At 39.6% G+C, this 24069-nt stretch overlaps 1 protein-coding gene across 9 annotated transcripts in view; it reads left to right on the forward strand.

The window, feature by feature from the left end:
- EYA4 (EYA transcriptional coactivator and phosphatase 4) overlaps window positions 1-24069 on the forward strand; it is a 314955-nt gene that overhangs the window by 274482 nt on the left and 16404 nt on the right. For 4 of the 9 annotated variants that reach the window (XM_063666611.1, XM_063666610.1, XM_054492943.2 and 1 more), the window contains one exon: window positions 219-6254. The exons of 1 other annotated variant lie outside the window; for it this stretch is intronic. In XM_063666611.1, the coding sequence (XP_063522681.1) occupies window positions 219-299 (81 nt within the window). In that variant the 3' untranslated portion in view covers window positions 300-6254. Of the gene's footprint in view, window positions 1-218; window positions 6256-24069 lie in introns of those variants that run through there. 4 more of the 9 variants (XM_054492944.2, XM_054492946.2, XM_063666614.1 and 1 more) reach the window with 3 other exon arrangements.

Raw genomic sequence — 24069 nt, forward strand, 5'->3', positions numbered from 1 at the left:
TCCAGTTCAGATCTATTTCTCTGTTACTTTGACAGTGCCATATTGGTGCTGCCAAGCCTTCACATGTGATCATCCGCCTTTAAACTCCCTCCCCTGAACTTGGGTGGACCACACATCCCTGTGTGTGCTGCTGCTTCATTGAGATGATGGTTGTGATCTCTCTCCGTGCCTCATTCCTTCCCCTTCTCTCTCCCATCCCTCCTTCTCTAACCACACAGCACAACATGCCCTTCTGGAGGATATCCAGTCACTCAGACCTCCTGGCTCTCCACCAAGCACTGGAATTAGAGTATTTGTAACTGTGTTCTTTAGCCAGAGATCCATTTTTTATATTTCAAGTACACTGAATTTTTATGTGTGATTCAATGCCTCTGGCTCTACACATATAAATTGTCTTAATGGATGAAATCATATTTGGAATAAAAATTCCAGAATGAAGAATTCAGATTGCTGAATGGAGTTAAACTTTAGTGCTACAGAAAAGAAACTCTATGGTCTTATATTTACAACACTTTAATGGGTTTTTAAAAAATCTGTGGAGGTTGCTGGTACACACCAAATGAGTCCAAACTGGAATGAGCAGCTTTAGCAAAGAACTCTTACCCTGGCAAAGCAGCAACACACATGCTCCGTCTGACAAGGTGGTCAACAACATTCCTCAAAATGGGAGATCTTCTCAGCCCTGAGGTTTGAATCTGACTTTAGCCTACCTAGCCCAGAAAATCTGAATTGGAATGCACTCAGACTGTATAAGGACAGTCCTATTTAGACCTGTAATTTGTGTAAATTATTGATGAAAATAATTTACTGTGACTTTAGTAGCAGCTGACTTTCAAAGTGGATGCAATTTTTCTTTCATTTCTTGGGGAGGGGAATGGGAGGGGAAATGGGAATATAATATTGTCTCTTTTTTAAGTTTGGCAAACAGAATGTTCATACTGATGTGTTGTGCCTTAAAGACAAGACAGCATTTGTGTGTTACAATGTAACTTTGGTTAAAATCTCTGTAGATAATGAAAAAAAAAAAAAAACCTTTGTGATGATTCTTAACATGACCAAATTTAAAAGTCAAGCTCTCAGAGCTTAATTACCGCATCAGCAAGAAACTGAGTATTTTTTGCAATAAGAAAACAACAATAATAAAGGAAAGCTTGTGTTTTATTTGGGTTCTTAATAATTCCAATAATTGTATGAGGCAACTATTTGCGCATCCAACCATGAGCGGAAGGTTTGGGAAAGACTGTGGGACCTTTACTTAGAAAGTGAAATGTACGTAGAAGTCTCAAGTACCCCTTCTACAGTTTTACTGGAGAAAACTAAGAGCCATATTCATGACAACTTGCACAGTTTTGAGGTTGAGACTTTTGATATGTGTAAGTTGCATAGAGGAGGATATTATCATGCAAATCATGAGCAATTATCACATTAACTTTTTTAGAATATGCCATGAACATGGCATAAAATTCACATTGAGTGCACAGGGCTTAAAATAAAGCTAAGCATGTTTATTCCCAATGCCATTGCAAAAATGATAATATCATCAGAAATGGAAGGCAGATCTCCCAGATGATGTTTAATGAAAGCAATGAGTCTATGAAAATTTTACCTAGAATATCATCATAAATTAAATTAGCAAGTGAGCTGAATCTTGGCAGTGCTGCTGAAATGACAACAGTAAAATCATACCCGGTTCTCTATCTGAATACTTCAATGCAGGTTCTCCTCATGACAGACTTGCATATATTAGTTTCTGCCTGTATTGTCACTGCGCAATGGATGGCATTCATTACAAGAAGAGCCCATCATCGTTGTGTTTGCATGGTTTTTTTCCTTGTGTGTAGCCCATGCTGGGAACATGATACAGGTTCTCCTCTTATTTCCTATGACATGATTTCCCTTGTGGAAATTTAAGACTTTAAGAACTAGAGTATTTTTATGGTGTCTCCACCTGCAGTTCTGTGTTTAAAATGTCATAATGTGGATCCTGGAGTCAGGCTACTAGTCAGTGCCCTTAGCCAGAGGCTGGTTCATGAGTTCATCAACTGAGGCCTCTGTGGCTTCAATAAAGTCTACATTTTGCTCACAGATCACAACATTCACTGTGGAAATATGATTTCATTTCTTTAGGCTACAAACCTGTATTTCTTTACTGAATGCTAAGGCCATGTTTGTACTGGGTGGAAAGATACTGAGATCCCAATTTTGTACAAGATTGTGATTTCATTATCTAAACCTTAAACTTAATCCTTTAAATTTTGTAGCTTTTGGCTGCCTCTGCCCCAAGTACTATTCCAGGCAAATTAAAGTTGGAATACTTTTAATAATATGAAAATAATGATAGTAAATCTTATACTTCTGTTGGCCCTTAGCTTGAAAATAGCAGTTAAAAAAATTTAAGTGTTGCCTTGATTATCAGTACTTAATTATGTTGTGCACTAAAACCTTAAATATTTATTACTGTGAATAAAAACAAATTATCTTTACTGTATAGCTGGTTTCTTTAAATGACAGAATTGTGGCATTACATCTAAATTTGTAAGTCTTTTCATATCAAACAAGCAAGGCTTTTTATGCTGCTAAGTCTGCAGGTGCAGAAAGAAACACCCCTTGGAAGGGCAAAGAGAAGCTGGCTAGTTGCATCACCCCGTGCAGTTTCTCACACACATCTCTTTTTCTGATTCTGTGTTCAGAAGAGTCTGCTGGCATAAAACCTAAATGCAAGGTTGACGGAGAACAGCTTGTCTGGCACAACAATGGTGCAGGCCCACGAGCCAGCATCACAGCTTGGCCATGGGACGTTGAGTATGCACGAACTAGAACTCTTCCCTTCCCACCTTAGGAACAGAAAATCCTCTTCCTTTCTAATCTGAAAAACAAAAACTGAACTAACGAACACAAAACCAACCCCTTGGCAGTTCCCACCTCCTACTGACATATGGAATATTGTGCCTTATTGTAAATCATTTGAAAAATGTTCTGTAACTAAAGTGGGTTTTCGGCTATTATGTATACAGCTTGGTATATTACTATGAAAGATAACCACCTTGTGTTGCACCTTAAAAATATCAAGACCATGTAATTTCAGTAACAAAATAGGTGGCCTGGCTACAGTATTATAGCATACAATTAGGACACTATGCCCCTGCAAAATTCTGTAAATCAAATTCAGAGGCAAAGACATATTTTAGAATCATACAGTTTGCACACAACAAGCAGGTAATAACTGTCTAAAAATGTTTTTTCTCCTTAGTCTGCAATGAGCTAAGATTCAAAATAGTGTCAACAGCATGCTCCTATATGAAGTTGTTTTTTTAAAGCACATTTGTTTGTTTATGACAAGCCTACATTCTCAGTGAATATGGCATTTAGTATTTCTTTTGAAAACAAACTTAAGCATCATGAGCCAAAGTTGCATTTTGACTCCCAACTACGGTAGCATTATGGACATCTCACAATGTCAAGGGTTTCTGTTATGTATTAGTAAAGTATAGATTATCGGGGCCTACATAATTTAAAGAAATGTAAATTAATATTAAAAGCTTGTAAAAATATGTATATCTTTACTATTTCTCAATAAATACCTTTGCAATTGTTTTCATTTCCTTCACCCTCCCATGTTGTAGAGTTTTTGTGTGTTTATTTAGCTTGGTTCTAAATCATGTGAAATTTGTATTTAGGTTTCTGGTCTTCATAACTTTTCTTTTTTATGCCTAAGTTGCATAATTTTCAGTTAAAGCAAAATGAGATGTAATACAGTAAAACGTCACTAATTATGACTAAAAGTGGGCTGCTTTACTGAAAAGATGTCAGTTGCATAATTTTTTATACACAGGTAGCTACATTCAAGTAAGTATAATGCATAATGTAGCCACAATTCACTAATGATAAGGTAATTAAAATATTTAGACCTATTAGAATATTTAAAGCAAGTATCGTTTAGGTGAATATGGGACATAGTTTATAAGTATCTTCAAAGAGGATAAAAAGGTAGTTTTCTGTAACAGATTTAATAGCTCCTTTATTGTCTGGTGTATAGTATTTATTTATTTGTGAATCTGTTGTTCACATGTAAACCAAATGCAAATTTCGGATCAACCTCTGCTCATTCACAACCTTTAAAAATGTTAGCCTCCAAATTAATGGTATTTAAGTGGAGTTATGTGGCAACATTCTAGTAAGCCTTACACCATCCAAAAATCAATACTGATTTACAGGAAAACAATGAAAATGTTTAAGATAAATTTAATATGTAAACTTCTTTTGTTTTCTCTTGTATCCAGTTGCCATTGAAATTGAATTTATGAGAAAGACTAAATTATACATATCATATCCCAGCTCCCCACTGAACTCCAAACAAATGTATCTTGTTTGCCTATTTATATACCTGCTTGGAGGAAAGGATCTCTCAAATCAACATGTCCAAATCTGAGCTTGTGCTTCTGCGCCGGCCTCTTCTCACCTCTCCCATGACTACCGCCCTGGCTGAAACCAGCATCCTTTCTCACATAGATCAGTACATCAGCTTCTAGCTTAGTCTCCCTTCTGTGGCCCTCACACCCTTTCACCATCTCATCACACTAGCCAGAACCATACTGTGCATCAGAGGATATCTCTCCTCTTCTTGGAAACCACCAGCTCGCTTGGCACAAACACCAGTGACCTTTGCAATGGCCTGTAAGGCCCACAGGCAGCATCCCTGGTGAGCTCTCCCTTCCTCTGTCTCACAACTCACTGCCAAACTGGCACCTCCGTGTTTGGCACATACCCGCACCCACCCACCTGCTGCAGGCCTTTTGCACTCACCATTCCTTCTACTTGAAAAGGTTTTCACCCAGATCTTTGCATCACCTATGCCCTAGGTTTCTTCAGTTCTTAAAGAACACCTTTTTGCTGTAAAGGTCCTCCTCTCTGAAATTGCACCTGCTTCCCAACACCTCTAGCATTTTCCTTCTTTACTAAGAAAAAATACTTAGTTTTTAGATTAATCCAACATGATACACATTTATTTTTTGTGTTGTTGATTCATCCATTACAATGTATAAACTTCAAGAAAACACTTGCATGAGCATGATCTAGAATTGAAGAGATTTAAAGTGGTAGAGGACCATGTGTGATGGCTCATTCCTATAATCCCAGCACTTCGGGAGGCCGGTGGGAGGATACTTGAGTTCAGGAGTTCAAGACCAGCCTGGGCAACATAGAGAGACCCTGTCTCTCTCTCCCTCTCTCTCTTTTTAATAGCCAGATGTGATAGTGCGTACCTGTAGTCCCAGCTACTCATGGTGCCAAGACGGGAAGATCGCGTGAGCCTGGGAGGTGGAGGCTGCAGCGAGCTGTGATCACGCCACTGCACTCTAGCCTGGAAGACAGAGCAAGACTGTCTCAAAAAAAAAAAAAAAAAGAAAAAGAAAAGAAATGATCGAGCTAGATTTGAAAGGGAAAAGGAGAGAAGAAAACATACACAGGACCTGTGTAAGTTTTTATACCTTAGCTGGAGTATTTGCTGGCCTAATAATTTATGAAAATAAAGAGCAAGGATGGCCATAAGCAAAGATGTAATTGAAGAAAGGTTATATGTGACCTGAGAATGATCGTCTGGATAAAAAACGTTTACAATGAATCAGTGATTGCCTCCTTTATACTCCCTTTTTTCCCTTTCATAAAAGAAAAAGTATGCAATATTAGTAGGCTTAATTGACTTAAATTACTTAAAGCCACACACACACAAACATGTAAAAATCAGATCTCTCTGCAAACTGTGGTTCATGATTCTGAGTCCCTGAAACAAACAAACAAAAAAAATTAAAGTGTCGGATGTTGTTTAGTTAGCAAAAGAGAACCATTTATTTTTGGATCCAGGGTCTTGCTTTGTTGCCCATGCTGAAGTGCAGTGGCACCATCATAGCTCACTGTTACCTCGAACTCCTGGACTCAAGCAATCCTCCTGCCTCAGACTCTGAAAGTGCTGAGATTACAGGTGTGAGCCACTGTACCCAGACTAATAACCATTATTTAACATCTCTGCATGGTTTTGTATACTATTTAAAAGTTATTGGATGTAATTCTGGCAAAGTATGCACGTGTTCTAATACACAGGTCACTACGCAAAGCAGTCTACATTTGACTGGGCCAGAGTCAATTCTTGGGATATACTGCAATCAACAAAGATGCCCTCTCAGAGCCTCAAGGGGAAAATGTTCATTGTGCCCAAGTTCTGACTTTCAATGGAAATAGTAGCCATTATTCCTTAGCTTTTTCTTCATCCACAGAACCTTCCAGGTCTGTGTTAGCACACAGTTTGAAAAATCTCCAAACGTAATATGCTAAAGAATCTCTGACAATGCATATAACGCTATACAAGCCAGATGACTATTTTCCCTCCCAACAAAATGCCTTTTGATTGCAGCTTGCAGGGACAGTGTCTGTATGGCTAAAGGGCAATGCATTGTCCTTTGTGGTCATGAAATCTTAGATTTGTGTGCCTTATGTCTGCTATGATGTTGCCATTTTAGTTTTCTGGTGAGCCTTCAGTGAAAATACATAGAATTGAAAGAGGGTGTACTGGAAAAGGTAGAGGGACCACCAAGTAAATCATCCTCCACAGAACCACAGCAGAGTACTGCTGACCTTAAACTCATCACAGTCCTGACCCTTAAGTTTCTTATGCTTTTCAATGTGGGTGACTCAAGATAACGAATGAAGGGTGTTAGCAGGGGATAAGCACAGGGGCGTGGTGAGTCACTTGCAGAGAAATCTAACCAGCCCTTAAAGGGAAGATTCTTGGAGAAAATTAGTCCAAAGCTGAAGCCCCAAGGACAAAACTGAGAAGCCCAGAGCATTTGCAGGACTGGATTGGAAGCATCTAAGCAAAGTGGAAAATATGTAAGAGAATACAGGTAAGAGGGAGAAAGGAAGAATGGTGTAGTCAGAGAACTGCAAGTAATTCTTTTTTCTGAAGCATGGAGTGAATAAAAGGAATAGTAAGAAATGAGACTGAAAAATAAACAAGGGCCACTTGGTGATTTTAATACGGCATCAACCAATTTCAGTTTTACTCGGGGATCAGTAGGTACTGAATGAAAGGTTTGTTAGCAGAGGATTTACGTGTCCCAGTTTATATTTTATAATAGTTACTCTGGCCAGGCTGAGGAGAGTGAGGGATCTAAGAGGCTGGTGCAGGATCCTGGAGAGATTCCTGAATTAGGTGATGGGCATGAATATGAGACAGTACATAGATTCAAAGAAATTAGGGTATTAAGAGTACCTTAGGACTTCGCAGTGGTTGCTTCTTCACCTCATGTCCTCAGGCAAATCCAGCCTGACCTCTAGGTTTCTGGCTTGGGCAGTTTGGTAGATTGTAGTGCAGTTTGCTGAGACCAGAAACACAAAAGAAGTAAAAAGATACTACTTGCTGTTTTTATGGTAGTGGGTGATGCTTGTTGTTGGAGCGAGATACTGAGACCAGTTTCTGGAATTGTTAATTTGAAGGTGGTGGTATCCTCAAATGGAGTTGTCCAATGCAAAGTTGAATTTGTAGTAACTTCACTATTGTCTGTTAAATACCTTGCCAGGTCATAACTGAATTACTTGGAGCACAGTAAATAAAACCCTAAGTAATTTGATTATGTCACATCAGTTAATCATTTAAAATCACTTACAATTTGTGCAGACTTGAGACAGCATAGTGGAAAGGCTAGGAATGATGACAATAATATAGTGTGTGCATGTCTGATGAACACCATGGAAAATTATTTGGGGTCACCAGTTGATTTAACATCATGCTTTCCCATCTCCTGCATTACCCCAATTTCCAGTAGATAAAGTAGTAACATACCTGGATTTACAACCCTGAAGAAATCCAAATGCCTCTATGAGCTTTTCATCAGTAACTTTTGTACAAAAAAGTCATCGCCAGCTTATGTCTGCTTGGAAACCAATATGACATCCTAATTTATTTCCCAAAGAAAACATTAAAGAGCTTCACAGCAGAATGACAGATGATTTAATCACCTATTTTTAGACAGATTAATGTATTCCAAAAAAAATATGGTGATCATTAAAACATACATTTATGGTGGAATAAACTATTTCATAAGAGCGGGCAGTAATATCTGGTACGTGAATAGGAAATAAAGTTAATGCCAAACACACACCTATAAAACCATCCTGTTTGGCTCATGAAATTATTTCTACATCAGTTATGAGAACAGCAGGAGGGTGGGATGGAGCCACTGATGAGGGCAGTGAAGAAAAAGTGGTATAACATCACCTTTTACACTTTCATCTACAGTTTTACAAATGATGAGTGCATCTTCTAAATTTTCATCACCCACTGATTTTCTGAATAAAACCTACTACCACAAACTGGCCACTTTTGGCAGCACATATTGTTGCCATGCATGACTCAAGAATTCGTTTTAAAGAAGAGAAAAGGGAATGTTTTTCTCATTTCTGTCTAGGCAGAATGGGGATATTTATCCATGTTCCCTCTTCTTATCCTTGAAGGCCCTGTAATTGTTTTATTCATCCAACCTCAGCACCATCTTCTGGGCACAGAAGCTGGTACCACTGTAGCAAGATGGGGAATGGGAGCATGTAGGATGTGATGCTTTGATTCAGTCACTCGCTCTGTAGCCAGCTCTTCAGCGAGCATACTGAAAAGAAGAGGAAGGAAACTAACATTTGAAGAGACTAATCAAACTAACATTTGAAGAGGCTAATCAACTAATGAAGAGACTAATCAATGCTTACCTTCCCATATATTACCTCATTTAATTATAACACCCACGAGAGTCAGAGTTCTCAGTCCAATTGTATAGTTGAAGTGACCTCCCAAGATTATACAACCTGTAGGTAGCACAGACAGAATTGGAACTTAGTCCATTAGGTGGAAATTATCTGGACTGCAAAATAGGCTCCATATCTTCTGTCCATTGACTTCAGTTGAGTTGTTTAGCACTTGAAGGGGTATGATCTGAGGAAAAGTGCCATCAAGAGCAGGTGAGATTGCAAGCAATGGAGTTAACTGTCACTGTTTTTTTCTCTCTGTGAACGTAATTGCCATCCAAGTAACTCCTATGTTGCCTATGTGAGAAATGGCCTTTATGTAGTAGGAATCTTAGTTCTGCAGATAAGCGGTAAAAGGACCCTAAGCTGATTATTTGACTTGGTTATTGGAATTATATCCAGTCCTACATGAAGGCCCAAGAGATAACTATTCAATTAAAGCTGCTCAATTAATTTGCATTTAAGTTAAGATACATTTTGCAGATTCCTCCCTTTCAAAACACCTTTAAGCATGCATATCAACTGCTCTTAATACAACAGACTTACAGGCTCCCTAACCTACAGCATGGTTCCAAGAAGGGTACTGGACAGGCTTCTGATTAGAGTGGGGAATTAGGAAGGTTCTGGGGCCACCTAATATAGGAAAAATGAACCATGATGGAGCATTGAGGAGTCAGCATGATTTATGATTTTAGGAGTATCTGAATGGAAGATGTTCAGAAGCAAGTTCCTAAAGGGTAAGTGGAGAAAAGCTGTGTAGCCAAGTTTACCTCTGAAATTCTATGGTGGAGATGTTTTTTTGTTTTTGTTTTTTTTGTTGTTGTTGTTTTTTTTTTTGAGACGGAGTCTTGTTCTGTCACCAGACTGGAGTGCAGTGGCGCAATCTCAGCTCACTGCAACCTCCGCCTAGTGGAGATGATTTTTTTTTATTATTGTGGTAAAATACAGATAAAAGTAACAATCTTAACTGTTTTTAAGTGTACAGTCAATGGCATTAAGTACATCCACATTGTTGTGCTGCCGTCACCACCATCCATCCACAAAACTCTTTCATCTTCTAAAACTGAAACTCTACCCATTGAACAATAACTCCCCATTCTCCTCTCCCCTTAGTACCTTGTAGCAACTCCTCCACTTTCTGTCTCTACAAATTTGACTACTTGAGGTACCTCATATAAACAGAATCATATAGTATTTATCCTTTTGTGACTGGCTGATTTCATTTAACAAAATTTCTTTCAGGTTCTCCTGTTTTGTAGCCTATGTTAGAATTTTCTTTCTTTTTAAGGCTGAATAATAATATGTGTGTATACTATATTTTGTTTCTCTATCTTTCCATTGATGGGCACTTAGGGTTGCCTCTATCCTTTGGCTCTTGCAAATAATGATGCTATGAACATGGGTATACAAATAACTGGGTCCCTGCTTTAAGTTCTTTTGGATATGTACCCAGAAGTGGAATTGCTGGATCATGTGTAATTCTATGTTTAATTTTTTGAGGAACTACCATACTTGCCATACTTTCTATGGCAGCCACACCACTTTACATTTCTAACAATAGTGTGCAAAAATTCCTTTTCTTCACATCTGCACCAACACTTGTTATTTTCTGTTTGTTTTTTATAGTAACCATGCTAATGGGTGTGAGGTGATATCTTACTGTGGTTTTAATTTGCATTTACCTAATGATTATGGCATATTGGCCATTTGTATATCTTTGGAGAAATGTCAATTCAGTCATTCGCCCATGTTTTAATTGGGTTGTTTTTGTTGTTGTTGTGGAATTGTATATTCTGGATATTAACTCCTCATCAGATACAAGATTTGCAGACATTTTCTCCCATTCTTTGGGTTACCATTTCCATAGTAAACTTGACTTTTGTGTGTGTGTACAAAGCATCCCTCTTTTTAGGGAACTACCATACTCCTGGGCATATGGCTGAACCCTAGCCAGTCAACATATTCCACCCTCTTTGTCATACTTATTTGCCCAAGAATGGGCTCAGGACCCAAGCTAAGCCTATGAAAACTCACCCCAAGACTTTTCTCCAAAGTCATTGTGAAAGATGCACTGTCTTTCTGGGATTAGGATCTCTGGTGACTATGTCAGCCTAAAATGCCAGAACCGTCTTTCCTACCACATTAAGAGAGAATCTGAATATGAAGCCAACATGTGGGAAACAGCTCAGAACCCATGCCCTGTTGATGCTGTCAGAGAATTTGGTTTTAGGATGTCAGGAGACAGAACTTCAACTCAATGACCATGCCTGGAATTTCTAGTTTTGTAAGCCCAAAACTTTTTAATTCTTTTTTCCTTGAACTTGATTGACTTTAGTTTCTGTCATCTGTGGTCAAGAGAGTATGCATGAATGTCCAGTTGGAAATGTTAATTCTTGGAACCAGCAGCTCAAAGCATGCCCTCTAGTCAGTGCTTAGGATTGATTAGAATAAAAGATGTTAAAGAAGAAAGGATGATGGAGTCGATTACTCAAATTATAAAAAGTGAGTTTGGGACTCCTGATTGTATTATTCCCTAGGTCTTCTGCTCTTTCCAGCTATATAGTGGCCAAGACATGTGAGACTAGGAAGAGATGGATAGTTATTTGTAAGGAAAGGGGCTTCAAATGTCTCACAATAGTTTAACATTGTTACTTTAAAATATTTTCCCCTCTAAATTGTGGTGCTTTGGATGAATCCTGGCACCTCACTCTGTGTCACCCTGCGATTTGGCCACACCTCTTAAGAACACAGATATCCAGGACTAGAATTGCAGTGCTCCATCTGTTTCTCGCATTCCAATGCCATCCCATAACCACATCAAATTATCTGTGAAATGCAATTTAGAACTCACTTAGTGAATAGGATGCCACATCCTATGACCACTCCTTAATTTTTCTTCTTTGGAAAAATGTGTGACCTATAACCCTGACCCATGACAGTCCCACCCATAGGCAAGCAATGTGTTAAATAGAAAGGGCACTGCTGAATCACGTTAAGCCTCCAACATTCTGCTTAACAGGACTAGCGTAGTAATTAGGAGTGTATAGGTGTTCCTTTTCTCCCATTTCTAATGTAACTCCAATACACCCATACTGGCACGCATACTGAGAGCTTATTTACCATGCTTTTTGATCAACCATAACTTTTTTTTAAATAACTAAATGATAAATTCTAAAAATAAGAGTTTCTATTGCAACAACAGACAAGACCTTAGTGCTAGAAAGCACATCATCATGTCAATGAAACAACAAATCACAAGCTTGACAGTAATGAAGGTGTTGCTGAGACATTTGTCTGTCTTTTTACAGGGCAATAATTCAAGTTTGAAGGCACGTATTTATTTAATGTTATGTCTAGGAATAAGTTGCCTTCCTAGCCTGAAATTTCCTTCTTTACCCAATAACAAAATTGTACATAATTAATGAGTGCATTCTTTGTGTTTTGTTTTTTTAAAAAAATGGTCTAGCAGAATTTCCTTCTGAACATTTAGTTTAATCATGTTTATTAACTACAAACCATGAGGTACGTGCCAACTCTGACCATAAAATGTTCTATTCTGAGGCTGTCTCTCTGTTTCTGAGGAGAATAAGAAGTCAAATGTCTTGAAAATAACCAATCCCATCCTGAGAAAACCTTCCAGTTACTTTCTCTCCTTGGATTTTGTTTTTTATTAAAACAAGCTAAAGTGAAATAAATAAAACAAAATGATCTGTAATGGTAGAGGCAAGTGGAATGAAAGTACATTTTCCATTCAAAACAATGTACACATGAATGTTTAAATTCATCAGCCTTTCACTGTGTAATAATGTGACATGTTTACAGTGTTGAAGGAAATCAGGTGTTTTCATGCTAAATGAAAATAAAATTTATGTACTGTTATTACCATATTCTTTGCCTGGTGTTTCTCACTCTATTCATCATTAAAGGCTGCTCAATAAATACTGTGCTAACTGCCTGTGTGGATGTTATGCAGTAATAACTCAGAATAAACCATAAATAACCACCCACCAGCGCCTTGGGGAGAGTCAAGGCTTTAAGAGGGAATGCTTGCTCCCCAGTTGCTAGATGGTGAAAAACAGAGCCCTAAGTCGATTTTCTGTCCATAGTTGATACATCAGAAGCAAGGCTTAGACCCCAGTATTCCACCTTAAGACAAGGTCTTTGTCCATCATCATCTGAGGAGCTGAGGAAAGCAGTGGTCTAAATAGTGTGATTTTAGACATCTGAAGTTTTCTTCTACACAACTGTTATCAGAAAACCTCTTGGAGGATTACTTGTCTCCTTGTGTGTTAGTTCTCTATTGCTGCATAATGAATTTCTCCAAAATGTAGCAGCTTAAAACATCAAACATATATTATCTCACATAGTGTTAGAGGGTCAGGGAGCTGGAAGCAGCTTAGCTGGACAGTTCTGGCTCAGGGTCTCTTAGAAGATTAGAATCAAGGTGTCAGCCAGGACTGCAGTCACCTGAAGTCCTGATGGGCTGGAGAATTCTTTCCCAAGCTCACATAAGTGGTCGTTGGCAAGAATCAGTTCCTCCCTGGCTCTTTGCTGGAGTCTTCAGTTCCTTGCCACATAGGCCTCACCATGAGAATAGTCACAGCATGGTAGCTTGCTTGCTCACAAAAAGAGATCCAAGAGGAAGAGGTAGAGCAAGCTAGCAAGCGAGCACCCAAGATGGAAGCTGCAGTCTTTTACCCTAACCTCAGAAGTGGTATACCTTTTGCCATATGCTATTTGTCGTATAGCTCAAGCATGGTACAGTGTGGGAGGGGGCTACACGGGATGTTAATACCAGGATGCAGGGGATTGCTGGGGCTACTTTGGAGGCTGGCCGCCTCCCTCTAGGATGAAGCTGGCACTGACACAAACAGATTGAAAAGTGAGATGAATCGGCGCAGTCAATTGGAAAGAGCATATTCAGAGTAGGATGTACCTGAGTCATCCAGGTAGCAAGAGTGCTTCTTGCTACCTTGTGGTAATTACCTCACTGAGCCTTAAACTTCTCATCTCTAACCATTACCCATCTCTTGTGGTTGGCTGTGAGAGTTAAATGAGATAATATTTAAAGAGTCTGCCTTCTGTGGGGGTTCCTTTAAAGGAAATTAACAATAAAACAAATAACAATAAAAACAAAAAAAATTATTTTTTCGTAAGATAGAAGAAATCCAAAAATAGCATGCCATGTATTTGGATGATACAGTATCCTCAGGAATGGGGAGACATGAGGGTGCTGGCAATGTTCCAGAAAGGGTAATGCTTTCATATTGTCTCTGCTCCTATTGTTTTCTACTGAAAAGTAAGGTAATGGTCCTGCTTCACTGTATCAGCCAGGGTGCTCAGGAAGTGTAGTTGAGTCACTTCCCAAGTGTTTATTGAGCCCCAGTGTGCCAGGCACTACTAAGACTCAGCTCCTAACATCATGTTGCCCTTCATCCTGCCTGGGGGTGGAGAGTAGATGAGGGGACAGGCACAGAGACAATTCTCACCTTAGGTGGGAGTTTGAAGAAAGAAGTGTGTGTGTGCAGAGGAAGGAGGGCCTGACCATCTGGGCGAAAGAGGCAGGTCTTCAACCAGTTCTGGGCACTCAAGCAAGGGAATGCCTGCTAGAAGGGGCAGTGGCAATGTGGGCAGGGAAAGGGGTGGTGGCCTACTCCCTGGAATTCTTCTTAGGGTTCATTGCCAGGTTAGCAAATACAAATGCAGGACATCCATCTAAATTTGAATTTAAGGTAAACAGTAAATAATGAAATATTTGGGACATTTACTAACAAAAATATTATTTGTGTATCTGAAATTCACATTTAGCTGGGTATCTTGTATTGTCTCTGGCAACTCTATCTGGGGGAAAACATTTAATTTGCCTAGAGTAGTGGAAGCTGAGGCTCCAGAAGAAGGCGGCAGAAAAGATTAGGAAGGATTGTGAATGCCTGTTGTGAGGCGTTTGAATGTATTAATAAACCAATATTGGATACATGCTGGAGGGCCAGTAGGTTTTCAGTGGAGGAATGTCATGGTCAGATTCATTTCAGGTAAGACCACTCTGGTAGCTGTGCGGAGAATGGAGGGAGGTGGTGGGAATGGGGTTGAGGGCTGCGAGAATGGTTAGGAGACTTGCAATAGGACAAGACATAGAGGAAATGGACTTGACCCAAGCCAAACTTAGGTAGAGCAGAGAGGCAGGTGGAATCATGTCTAAGGGCAGAAATTGGTGATGGAGCATTTATTTAGTAGGACACATCTTTTAAAGGGCTAAATGAATTATTCCAAACCTTGGCTGTACATTGGAACTACATAGGAGGTTTAAGAATACTGAAACCATTCTTATTGATACTGATTTAACTAGTTTATGTTGGGACCTGGACAATGGTGTTCTTTTATTGCCTGGATATTTTAATGCAAAGTCAGGATCAACAACTATTAATAAACTATCTTATCTTCTTATCTTTTATTATTCCAAGGAATGTCCAATTTTCTTGACAGTACACCTGAATGACAGCACACTGTCATCATGAAGCAACTTAACACACCCTCCCTGACAGAGCAATGTCAGGCACTTTCATGTGCCTTGCAGGTGAAAAACTGGCTATTCCTGCCCAAGAACATTAAAAGCCTATTTAATTTATTTTAATCATTTTATTAAGAAACGAGGTCTCATCCTGTCACCCCCTCTGGAGTGCAGTGGGACAATCATAGCTCACTGTAACCTCGAACTCCAGGGCTCAGATGATCCTCCTGCTTCAACCTCCCAAGCTGGGACTGCAGGTGCACACCACCACACCTTTGATTTTTTTTGTAGAGACAGGGTTTTGCTACATTGCCCAGACTGGTCTCAAACTCCTGACCTCAAGTGATCCTCCCGCCTTAGCCTCCCAGAGCGTTGGGATTACAGACATGAGCCACTGCACCTGGTCCTATCACTTACTTTTAAAAATATATTACCTCATTCCATTGAAAAGTAGGAGGGGAACAGAATCAGACTTGGACCCACCTAAACATCCACATGTGCCTTCTCTGCCCCCAAGCAGTTGGTCCAGAAACTGCAGGCATTACACTCTTAATTTCTACTTAGACACAAATCTCCAGAGAAAATACGTTAAAATGTCTGAGTTGGCACAGTTCATAGTTCATTAAATATCCTGCAGGAGAACTACCTGATTTTCACTAAGCTCACGTTGATTGGTTATAGTGTCTACATGTAAGTACCACTGCCTCTTTTCAATGATTGGATTGTTTAGGGCAGGTGTCTTCAATCCGTGGGACTGTTAGGAATCAGGCCGCACAGCAGCAGGTGAGCGGCAGGCAGGCGGGTGAGCCAGCACTACTGCATGAGCTCCACCTCCTGTCAGATCAAGGTGGCATTAGATTCTCAGAGGAGTGCTAACTGTATTGAGAACTCTGCCCAAGAGCGATCTAGGTTGTGTGCTCCTTATGAGAATCTAATGTCTGATGATCTCAGGTGAAAGAGTTTTATCCCAAAACCATCCTCCCGCCCCCATCTGTGGAAAAATTGTCTTCCAGGAAACCAGTTCCTGGTGCCAAAATGGTTGGGGACTGCTGGTTTAGGGCAATAGAATGTGAGCTGTCCTTTAGTTCTTTCCAGGTCAGGTGGGTGTTCCATTTTAAGGCAAAAAGAGAGTAAAGGAGCCTTTTACTTGGTTTCATGTCAGCAGCCTGGTGTCTGCCTTTGACAGAGATGCACTGTGGACACTTACATTTGTATCTTAGGGTTTGTTTTTTACTTATACAAGATTTTTCCCAAGATTTTTAGCAATAGGAATGCTCTAATTTCTATAAAGTGAGTTTCAGTTCATGAACAACTGTAAAAGCCATATATTCCAATATGTTCTAGCTTATTTCCTTCTGGCTAAAGGCATGCTCTTCTTTTTGCCTCTCAACCAGATCGTCCCTGAGGTCAAAGGTTGTAATATGTGCCCCTGCCTGAGGAAGGAAGGAATGAGTGATTTGAACATGTGAGATTGTAACCAGTCAAAGAGAACCAAGATATTTCCCTGTTACACATAGGACCATGGGTTTACAAGATGTTTTGATGTTTAGTCAAACCTGAAATGGATTTTAAATTATACAATTTATTTTTTCTTTCTTATTTTTTTGTCATTAGAATTCCTTTCTTTCTTTGGAGACATTTTAATGTCATTTGTGTAAAAGAAGAAGCTGAGAGTAGTAGCTTGAAGTATCCAGTGATAATCATTGTGAAAATGTTTAAGTGATTCAGTATTGGCAAAGAGCTGATCGTAAGAACTCTACTCTCCAAACTTGATTCTAGTGAATATATGGAGATTAAGTTTAAAGAGTTCAATGAACTTGACATACAAATGATGCTTAGTAACTGTTTTGGAATTCTAGAAAAAAAATAAAAATAGTGTAAAAAGACCAGTAAGTGGTGATAGGAAAAGCACTGGATTCGGAATCAAAAGACCTATTGCTTGATCATATTGTACTCTCTCTCTCTCTCTCTCTCTCTCTCTCTCTCTATATATATATATATATATATAGTTACAGAAGTGGGAAATGAGCATAAGAAAAGGAATATGTTACTTCTGTTTCCACAGACGAAATATTTTGACATCTGACATTAAAAACTTACTGATCAGTTTATTCAACAAACACTTATTGAGTACCTATTAACATCAAAGGAAGCAGGCCTGGCCCTCTAGGGACTTTGGAGACTGTGGAGGGATACAATTAGGATCACAGGCAACCTCAATGACCTGGAATAAGTGTTATAATAAAAGTTACATGGGGTAGTATATGGAATTGAATGCTATTTCCAGTTCAATAATGTTTGAGGTGGATTCTCTTTCAGCCATGTTAGAAAAAAAAAACTAAAACGGCTTCCACATCTTACATCACAATATAAACAGTGTAATGGATTCCAAAAAATGCAGGCCTTCTGTTGATCCCGTGCAGAGAAAGCATATGTGCTTAGACATATGTGTTTAGACATCCACTTAGCAAGCATTTTGTCAGCCTGTCAGGACCAGCACCACAGCTGAAGCACATATAGCCCCAGACATCAGCTGTAAGGGAACCAAATGGTGCCTTACCAAAAATTGCCTTAGAATTCAAAGTATTTAAACAGTATGACAGGCACAACCAATCGTTTACAAGGGAAAACCCACAGCACATAGGCATAGCCCCTAAGTGCAGTAAGGAACCATTCTGAATTTAATTAACTTCAGTACTGAATTTAAAATCTTCCACGTAGGACAAAACAGTGCATACTGCCATGAAAATAAGCAAAATGAAAAGATGCGTTAGGCGTTAGCCAAATTGTGGTAGATTAATTAGTCGGTAAGATCACACAAATTAAAAGCATTTGGCAATTTCAGAAATCTTTGATTGAATAATTATCTTTCTATCGTTATGAGAAGTTAAAAAAATGGCGACACTTTTATTTTATTTTATTTATTTATTTTGAGACGGAGTCTCACTCTGTAGCCCAGGCTGGAGGGCAGTGGCGCTATCTGGGCTCACCGCAAGCTCCGCCTCCCGGGTTCACGCCATTCCCCTGCCTCAGCCTCCTGAGTAGCTGGGACTACAGGCGCCCGCCACCACGCCCGGCTAATTTTTTTGTTTTGTTTTGTTTGTATTTTTAGTAGAGACGAGGTTTCACCATGAAAAAATTGAGACTTAAAAAAAAAAAAAAAAAAAAGATTTCCGGAGAAGTAATGCAGTGAAATAGCTCATTAGATTGTTACTGAATTGGTCTTGTATTTATTGAGAATAATTAAAGAAAAACTGAAGACACCATACTCCCAGGAAAAGCCCAAGAGTTCTATAGCTTTGCTAGCCGGTAAAGAGTAGAAACTAGTTTTAATCCTGTTTAATCAATAAATTTCAGTTCAAGGGCTGTGGTAACAAATAAACACCAGAGCTGATTTTACACTTACCTAACCAATTAGTGACAGCTTGCTGCAGAGAACACAATTCTCGAAGCCAGCCAATCAACAGCAGCCTTACATATTTAAAGTCAGCCAGTGAGTGGCACATCCTCTCTAGAGAATATGCTTCTAAGGCTGAAATCAACCCACCCTGTCACCCACACAAAACATTGCCTCCCAGACTGCGGCACCCTTCTCCTGCCTCTGCCACCAACACAACACAAAACAACTCTTCCCCAAATCCTTTGTAAGGTCTTTCTTTGCTCAATGAAACTGTGCCTGGACCAGCAAAGCTCTTCCAAAGTTCTTCCTTCCTCAGGCAACACATTTAGCTTGGTATATTTGGGATTCAGTGTGTTGGTCTCTTCCTTTTACGCTGTATTCACGTTATTTGAAATTATAAGATGAATCTTTATTTACCACTTTATACAGGCTTGTTTTTCTACATATCGATCTAGGTTTTAATGGTAAAAACCGCAATTACTTTTGCATCAACCTAATATTATGTCAAAATAGTTTGTTTAGGAAACATTCCTTATTAATTATAGGGTCAGACCCCAGGGTAATATCTATCAGCTTTTTACAAGTTTATCTTAAATTTTTTTTTCTTTCGTGTCTCCAAAATTTAGCATTTCACTTGAAATTCCAAACTGGAAACATCTCTTCCCCTTCCTATCTTTGTTTATGCCATATCATATCTTTGTTTATGCCATACCGTCCACCTAGTTCTCCAAACTATCAAACTTTAACTTAGTATTGACCCTTACTTTTCCCTTTTCTTTTGAGGCTTATCAATATTATATGTAAAATGTTCTTCAAAACTTTCCTTAATTCATTCCCTTGGCCATATCTCTAATTAAAGATTTTAATTCTTGTTTGCCAAGATGATTATTAATAGAGTTAAATTGTTTCCTGAAGTCCCTGTCCTTCTAATACATCCTGCATGAGCCCACCAGGGTGATAAGGAACAGAACTGAGCTTGTCTCTCTGCGTGATGCCAGGATCTTTTAACAGACCAAGTGGAGACTTCTTAGCATGGCACTGTGGGACCAACACTCTCTGGGTTCTATTGACCGCAACAGAAGATAATAAATTCCCAGTAAATGTTGGTTTTAAAAGATTTTGTTTGTATATGGCCTAGTTTCTACATGTAGACCTAAACGTATTCATAGGACTTGCAGAATTTCCCTATAGAAAACTCATCATCCTGTTAATCCACTTGACCCTGACCTTTCAGCACTGCCTAAATTAAGGTCTGTACATTTCTCTGAGCAAATGTTAGCCTCTGGTTTCGTTTTCCTCTCTGCTGGGCTCTCACTGAGCTATTCTTACGAGAGAAGGCCAAGGCATTCCACAGTAGATGTTTGCATGTGTTTCTGGAGGAATGTTTCTGGGACTTTCTTATCGTCACTGGCATTTTAGAGGAATGACTTCTTAGATGGCAAGGGAACCACATGATTACAGTATGTTTGCCTTGGCAGTTGTTAGCATTTCTTTGGCAGGTAGTTTCCCCACCTCCTGATTGGGGAAGTGGTAGTTCAAAGAAATATTTATTGAGCACTTGCTGTATGTCAGGTACCATGTTAGAAGATAAGGATACAAAGACAATTAAAACACAATGAACCCTCACAGTTTGCACTCTAGTAATGAATGAGCTGGGTATAAAAGCAAATAGTAAAGGCACTCGAAGAAATGTTGTACTACGGAAGCACAGAGGGTAAGGAGGGCTTGCTGGAGAGGTGCTATTTGCATATGCATGCATATATATATATGCATATGAGCACATATGAATGTACATGCTGCCTAGAGAACACACCCATAGAAGGGGGACTCTAGGAAGGCTCTGCCACTAGGAAATCTTAAGAAACTATTTCAAGTCAACAGTTTTGATTTATCTTTAAAATGTCTGTCTCAATAGGCCGTTCAAATGCACAGATTTGTTTGTCTTGCTTTGCTTTGCCAGTTCTATACAGATGGTGTACTATGCTACCACACTTTTTTGATCTCTTCAAGCCAGGGTTTATGCACTATAAGAATATGTATGTTTGCAAAAGCAAACACCAGTAATCATACTGAGGCCATGCTCCTAAGAAACTCCAGATTCTTCCCTTGGACAGAGAGGTGGGGTTCAGACAACAGACCAGTAAACACGGTAAGGTCGAATAAATAGCAGAGCGTTGTGTAAGCCTGCTGGTCCCTTTCTCTAGTGGTGGCAACCCTTTGAATTGCTGTCTCTTGTTGACAGTGCCTTTGTGTCCACTTGACTTTTACATGCCCAACTCCCTGTGTCAGGGAAGGGCACTCTAATCCCTCCTGCTGAGCTCAGGTCGTTAAATACTCGCCCTACATTTTACAGCTTCGACCCTGTGACAGGGGAGCTGACCCCAGCTCAGTTCCAGGCACCCAGCAAAATGGGGATTAATAAAACCAGCCCTAGTGTAGCCAAGGGCTCTACAGCTGCTTCTTGCAATTAGACTTGTCATCATTCTCTTAAGAAGCCCCTGTTGATTTTTAAATCCTAATTGGCAGGAGACACCTGTTTCCCAATGGGAAGGGATCATTCATTTGCAGCAGGCACAGGACAGAGGCTGAGGAGCTGTATGAACGAGCACAAATAGATGCCTTTGCCTCAAATCTGTTTGCTGCCCCTTAGAGTTTCTTTGTTGCTCTTGTTTTTCCTTTTACTTCCTTTCTTTTTTTCTCCAGAACGGCACATACAGAGTCAGGCTGAACCTTGGGAATAAGTAAGCATTCAGCTCAGAATCTTTTTTCAAGCAAGAACTTTCCACTGGCCCCTCCTTAGAGGATCCTCCTTACCATCTGGCAAACCCCTCTTGGCATGAGGAGATTTCCTGGCTATTTTTTTTTGCCAGAATCCTGGTTGTCATTCATTCCGGTATTTAGGTGTTCATTAACTGCTTGCGAGCTACTTAGACTCTAACTTATTTGTGTCTATGAGGATTATTGAGTGTATTTTTAGTTCCTGTCTTCACTGAGCTTGCATTCTAAATAGAGGGAGGCATTAGAACTGCATGTGGTAATACATGTGCAATATTCTTGTCCAACTACCATATTTGAGACGGTGCCTGTGTATAGAAAGAGAAGTAGTAAAGGTTCTGGGGATAGTTTCCTAGAGGTTTGAGCATTTTGATTTTCTCTAAAACTTATTCTCCCTAGAGTTTCTGCTTAGATCTAAGGTTTTAAGTTGTCTAAGCGGTATTAAGTTAGGCTCTTTAGCTGGGAGCCTCAGTAATGTCTGATAGAATTCACTGTGACCCTTTCCCTTAATTAATATCAATGAATTTTTTCAAATTAAGTTTCATTGTTATTTATAACTCTCTGATCATTAGGGCAAATATATGGGATGATAAGAATAAAATAACTGCACAAGAATATGAGGAAACTGTGAATCAGCAAATATTGCAAAGCAATAGAATCACAGTTCTCGTTTTTATGCATCAAGCATTTATTGAAAACCTAGTATGTCAGGCTGTATTCTAGCCTTTGGACCTCTGTTGGGTCACTCCAGGTTTCAACTCAGCTAGTAAGGACTGTCCTCTTAACAGAACTTTGCAAATAGCCAGTTAAGCCTGCTTGTCAACCTTGCCATGTCCTTGTGGGCTTCGGTGAAATTAGGCAATCAGGCAAGACCTATTCCAACAGAATACCAGTATAATGTCCTTCAAATGCAATACAATAAGTTCAAATAATTTTATCTGCCTCATTTTACTGACTATATGCCTTGTTTTACATCTAATTTTACAAGATTATATGTCTTGTTTACTTACAATGGCACTGTCATTACCATTGCTGAAAAAAATAAAGGAAGTAAAAGACCGAATTATTGCCCTTGAGAGGTTTGTGTCTCAGTGGGTGATGTATACATAGTAAGAACAACCACCTCTGAGTGCCAGTTCTGCACAAGGGTTTAATTGAAGGCATGGTTGGAGCTCATCATACTCCATGACAACTATTCAGGGAATGACATTGTTATCAGTAGTGTGAAAGTCTCTTAAGAGCCTAAATAAATGGTCCTCAAAATGCAGTGTCCAAAAAGATTACTCAAGAATCTCATTAAAATGCTGATGCCTGGGGCCCCAAACTCAGTGATTCGGTTCACTGAGGAGTGAGTGGTACGTGGTGGGGGTTAGGAATAAACCTTTAAGAAGCACTTTCAGTGATTTTGACACAGGTAGTCTGCACCCTACACTTTAAGAAACTATGAGACCCTCCCCTAACCTTAGGGCCCTTAAGAAACTATGAGACCCGCCCATAACCTTAAGGCACTTTGGATAAGGAAGATTACAAATGGAAGAATAAAATTACAGAGCCATTTCTACCTCCTAGATCTTTCACTTAAGACCAAGTGGACTTCACTGTTGGATGTTAAAGTACTCCTAAGGCTCAAGAGTTCCTACTTGTGGTCTCATCTCTGTAATTCCATCTGAAAAGTGGTTGGCCACATATCTGCCTTATTATATCTGGTCCGTTAAAAAAAACACTGGAGGTCTTCAACTATTGATATGGCCTTTGACTTCCATGGTCCTTTCCAAGATAAGGCCCTGAGCTGAGAATGGTTCAGAGATCAGTTATTGCCATATAAGGAGGGAGACAGGTTGAAAGCTCCTTTGAAATGTTTGGAACAAAGTGTGAAGCTTTGCAGCCTCCGTGTGTTTATGATGTAAGCAACAGTGAGTAGCACAAAGAACTTAGAGGAGAATCGGTGATTCATTCAGGAAGAAATAGCTTGCACCTGTGAGAAAGCTGAAGACGCCACTTGGCATTATTGGGGTGCTGCCTTAGCTGGAAGGCAGGCTCTGTCCCCATACGAACCAACAGCTTGTAGCTCTTAAGCGGCCCTGGGCCTCTCTCACTGTTATGTTTTGCTTTTGGAATGAAAGCAAACTTGTGACTCACTTGAGAGCTGAGGGGGAGGTATGTGCTTAGTAGCATTCAGTCTTGGCAGGAGGGCAGCCGGCTGAGATGGGATGCAATCTAATAAGAACATGTGTTCTTACAGTATGCCTCATGGCCAGGCCACTTTATCTTCAGTAATCCCAATCTATGTCCCAGAATCACATTATTTGGCCATAGACCAGACCCCGTGTATTCTTGGCTGGAGGAATAATGAAACGTGATCTCAAGACAAGATAGGATCATGAGCCGAAGAGACACTGATGAATTTTTCTCCCCAACAGCACAACATTAAATGTAACATTGCATCAGGAAAATGTATTTAACATGCCAGTAGGGAAGACCAAACATTGCCTTCTGTACATGGAATTCTGCCTCGATAGCTTATGTTTGCTGACAGGAACAAACTGATGTTAGGGATAAAAGAACATCAGAAAACAAAAGCTTCAGTTGTAGGCGGAAT

The sequence above is a fragment of the Pongo pygmaeus genome, chromosome 5 (assembly GCF_028885625.2).
Source record: "Pongo pygmaeus isolate AG05252 chromosome 5, NHGRI_mPonPyg2-v2.0_pri, whole genome shotgun sequence".
NCBI classification, from domain to species: domain Eukaryota; kingdom Metazoa; phylum Chordata; class Mammalia; order Primates; family Hominidae; genus Pongo; species Pongo pygmaeus.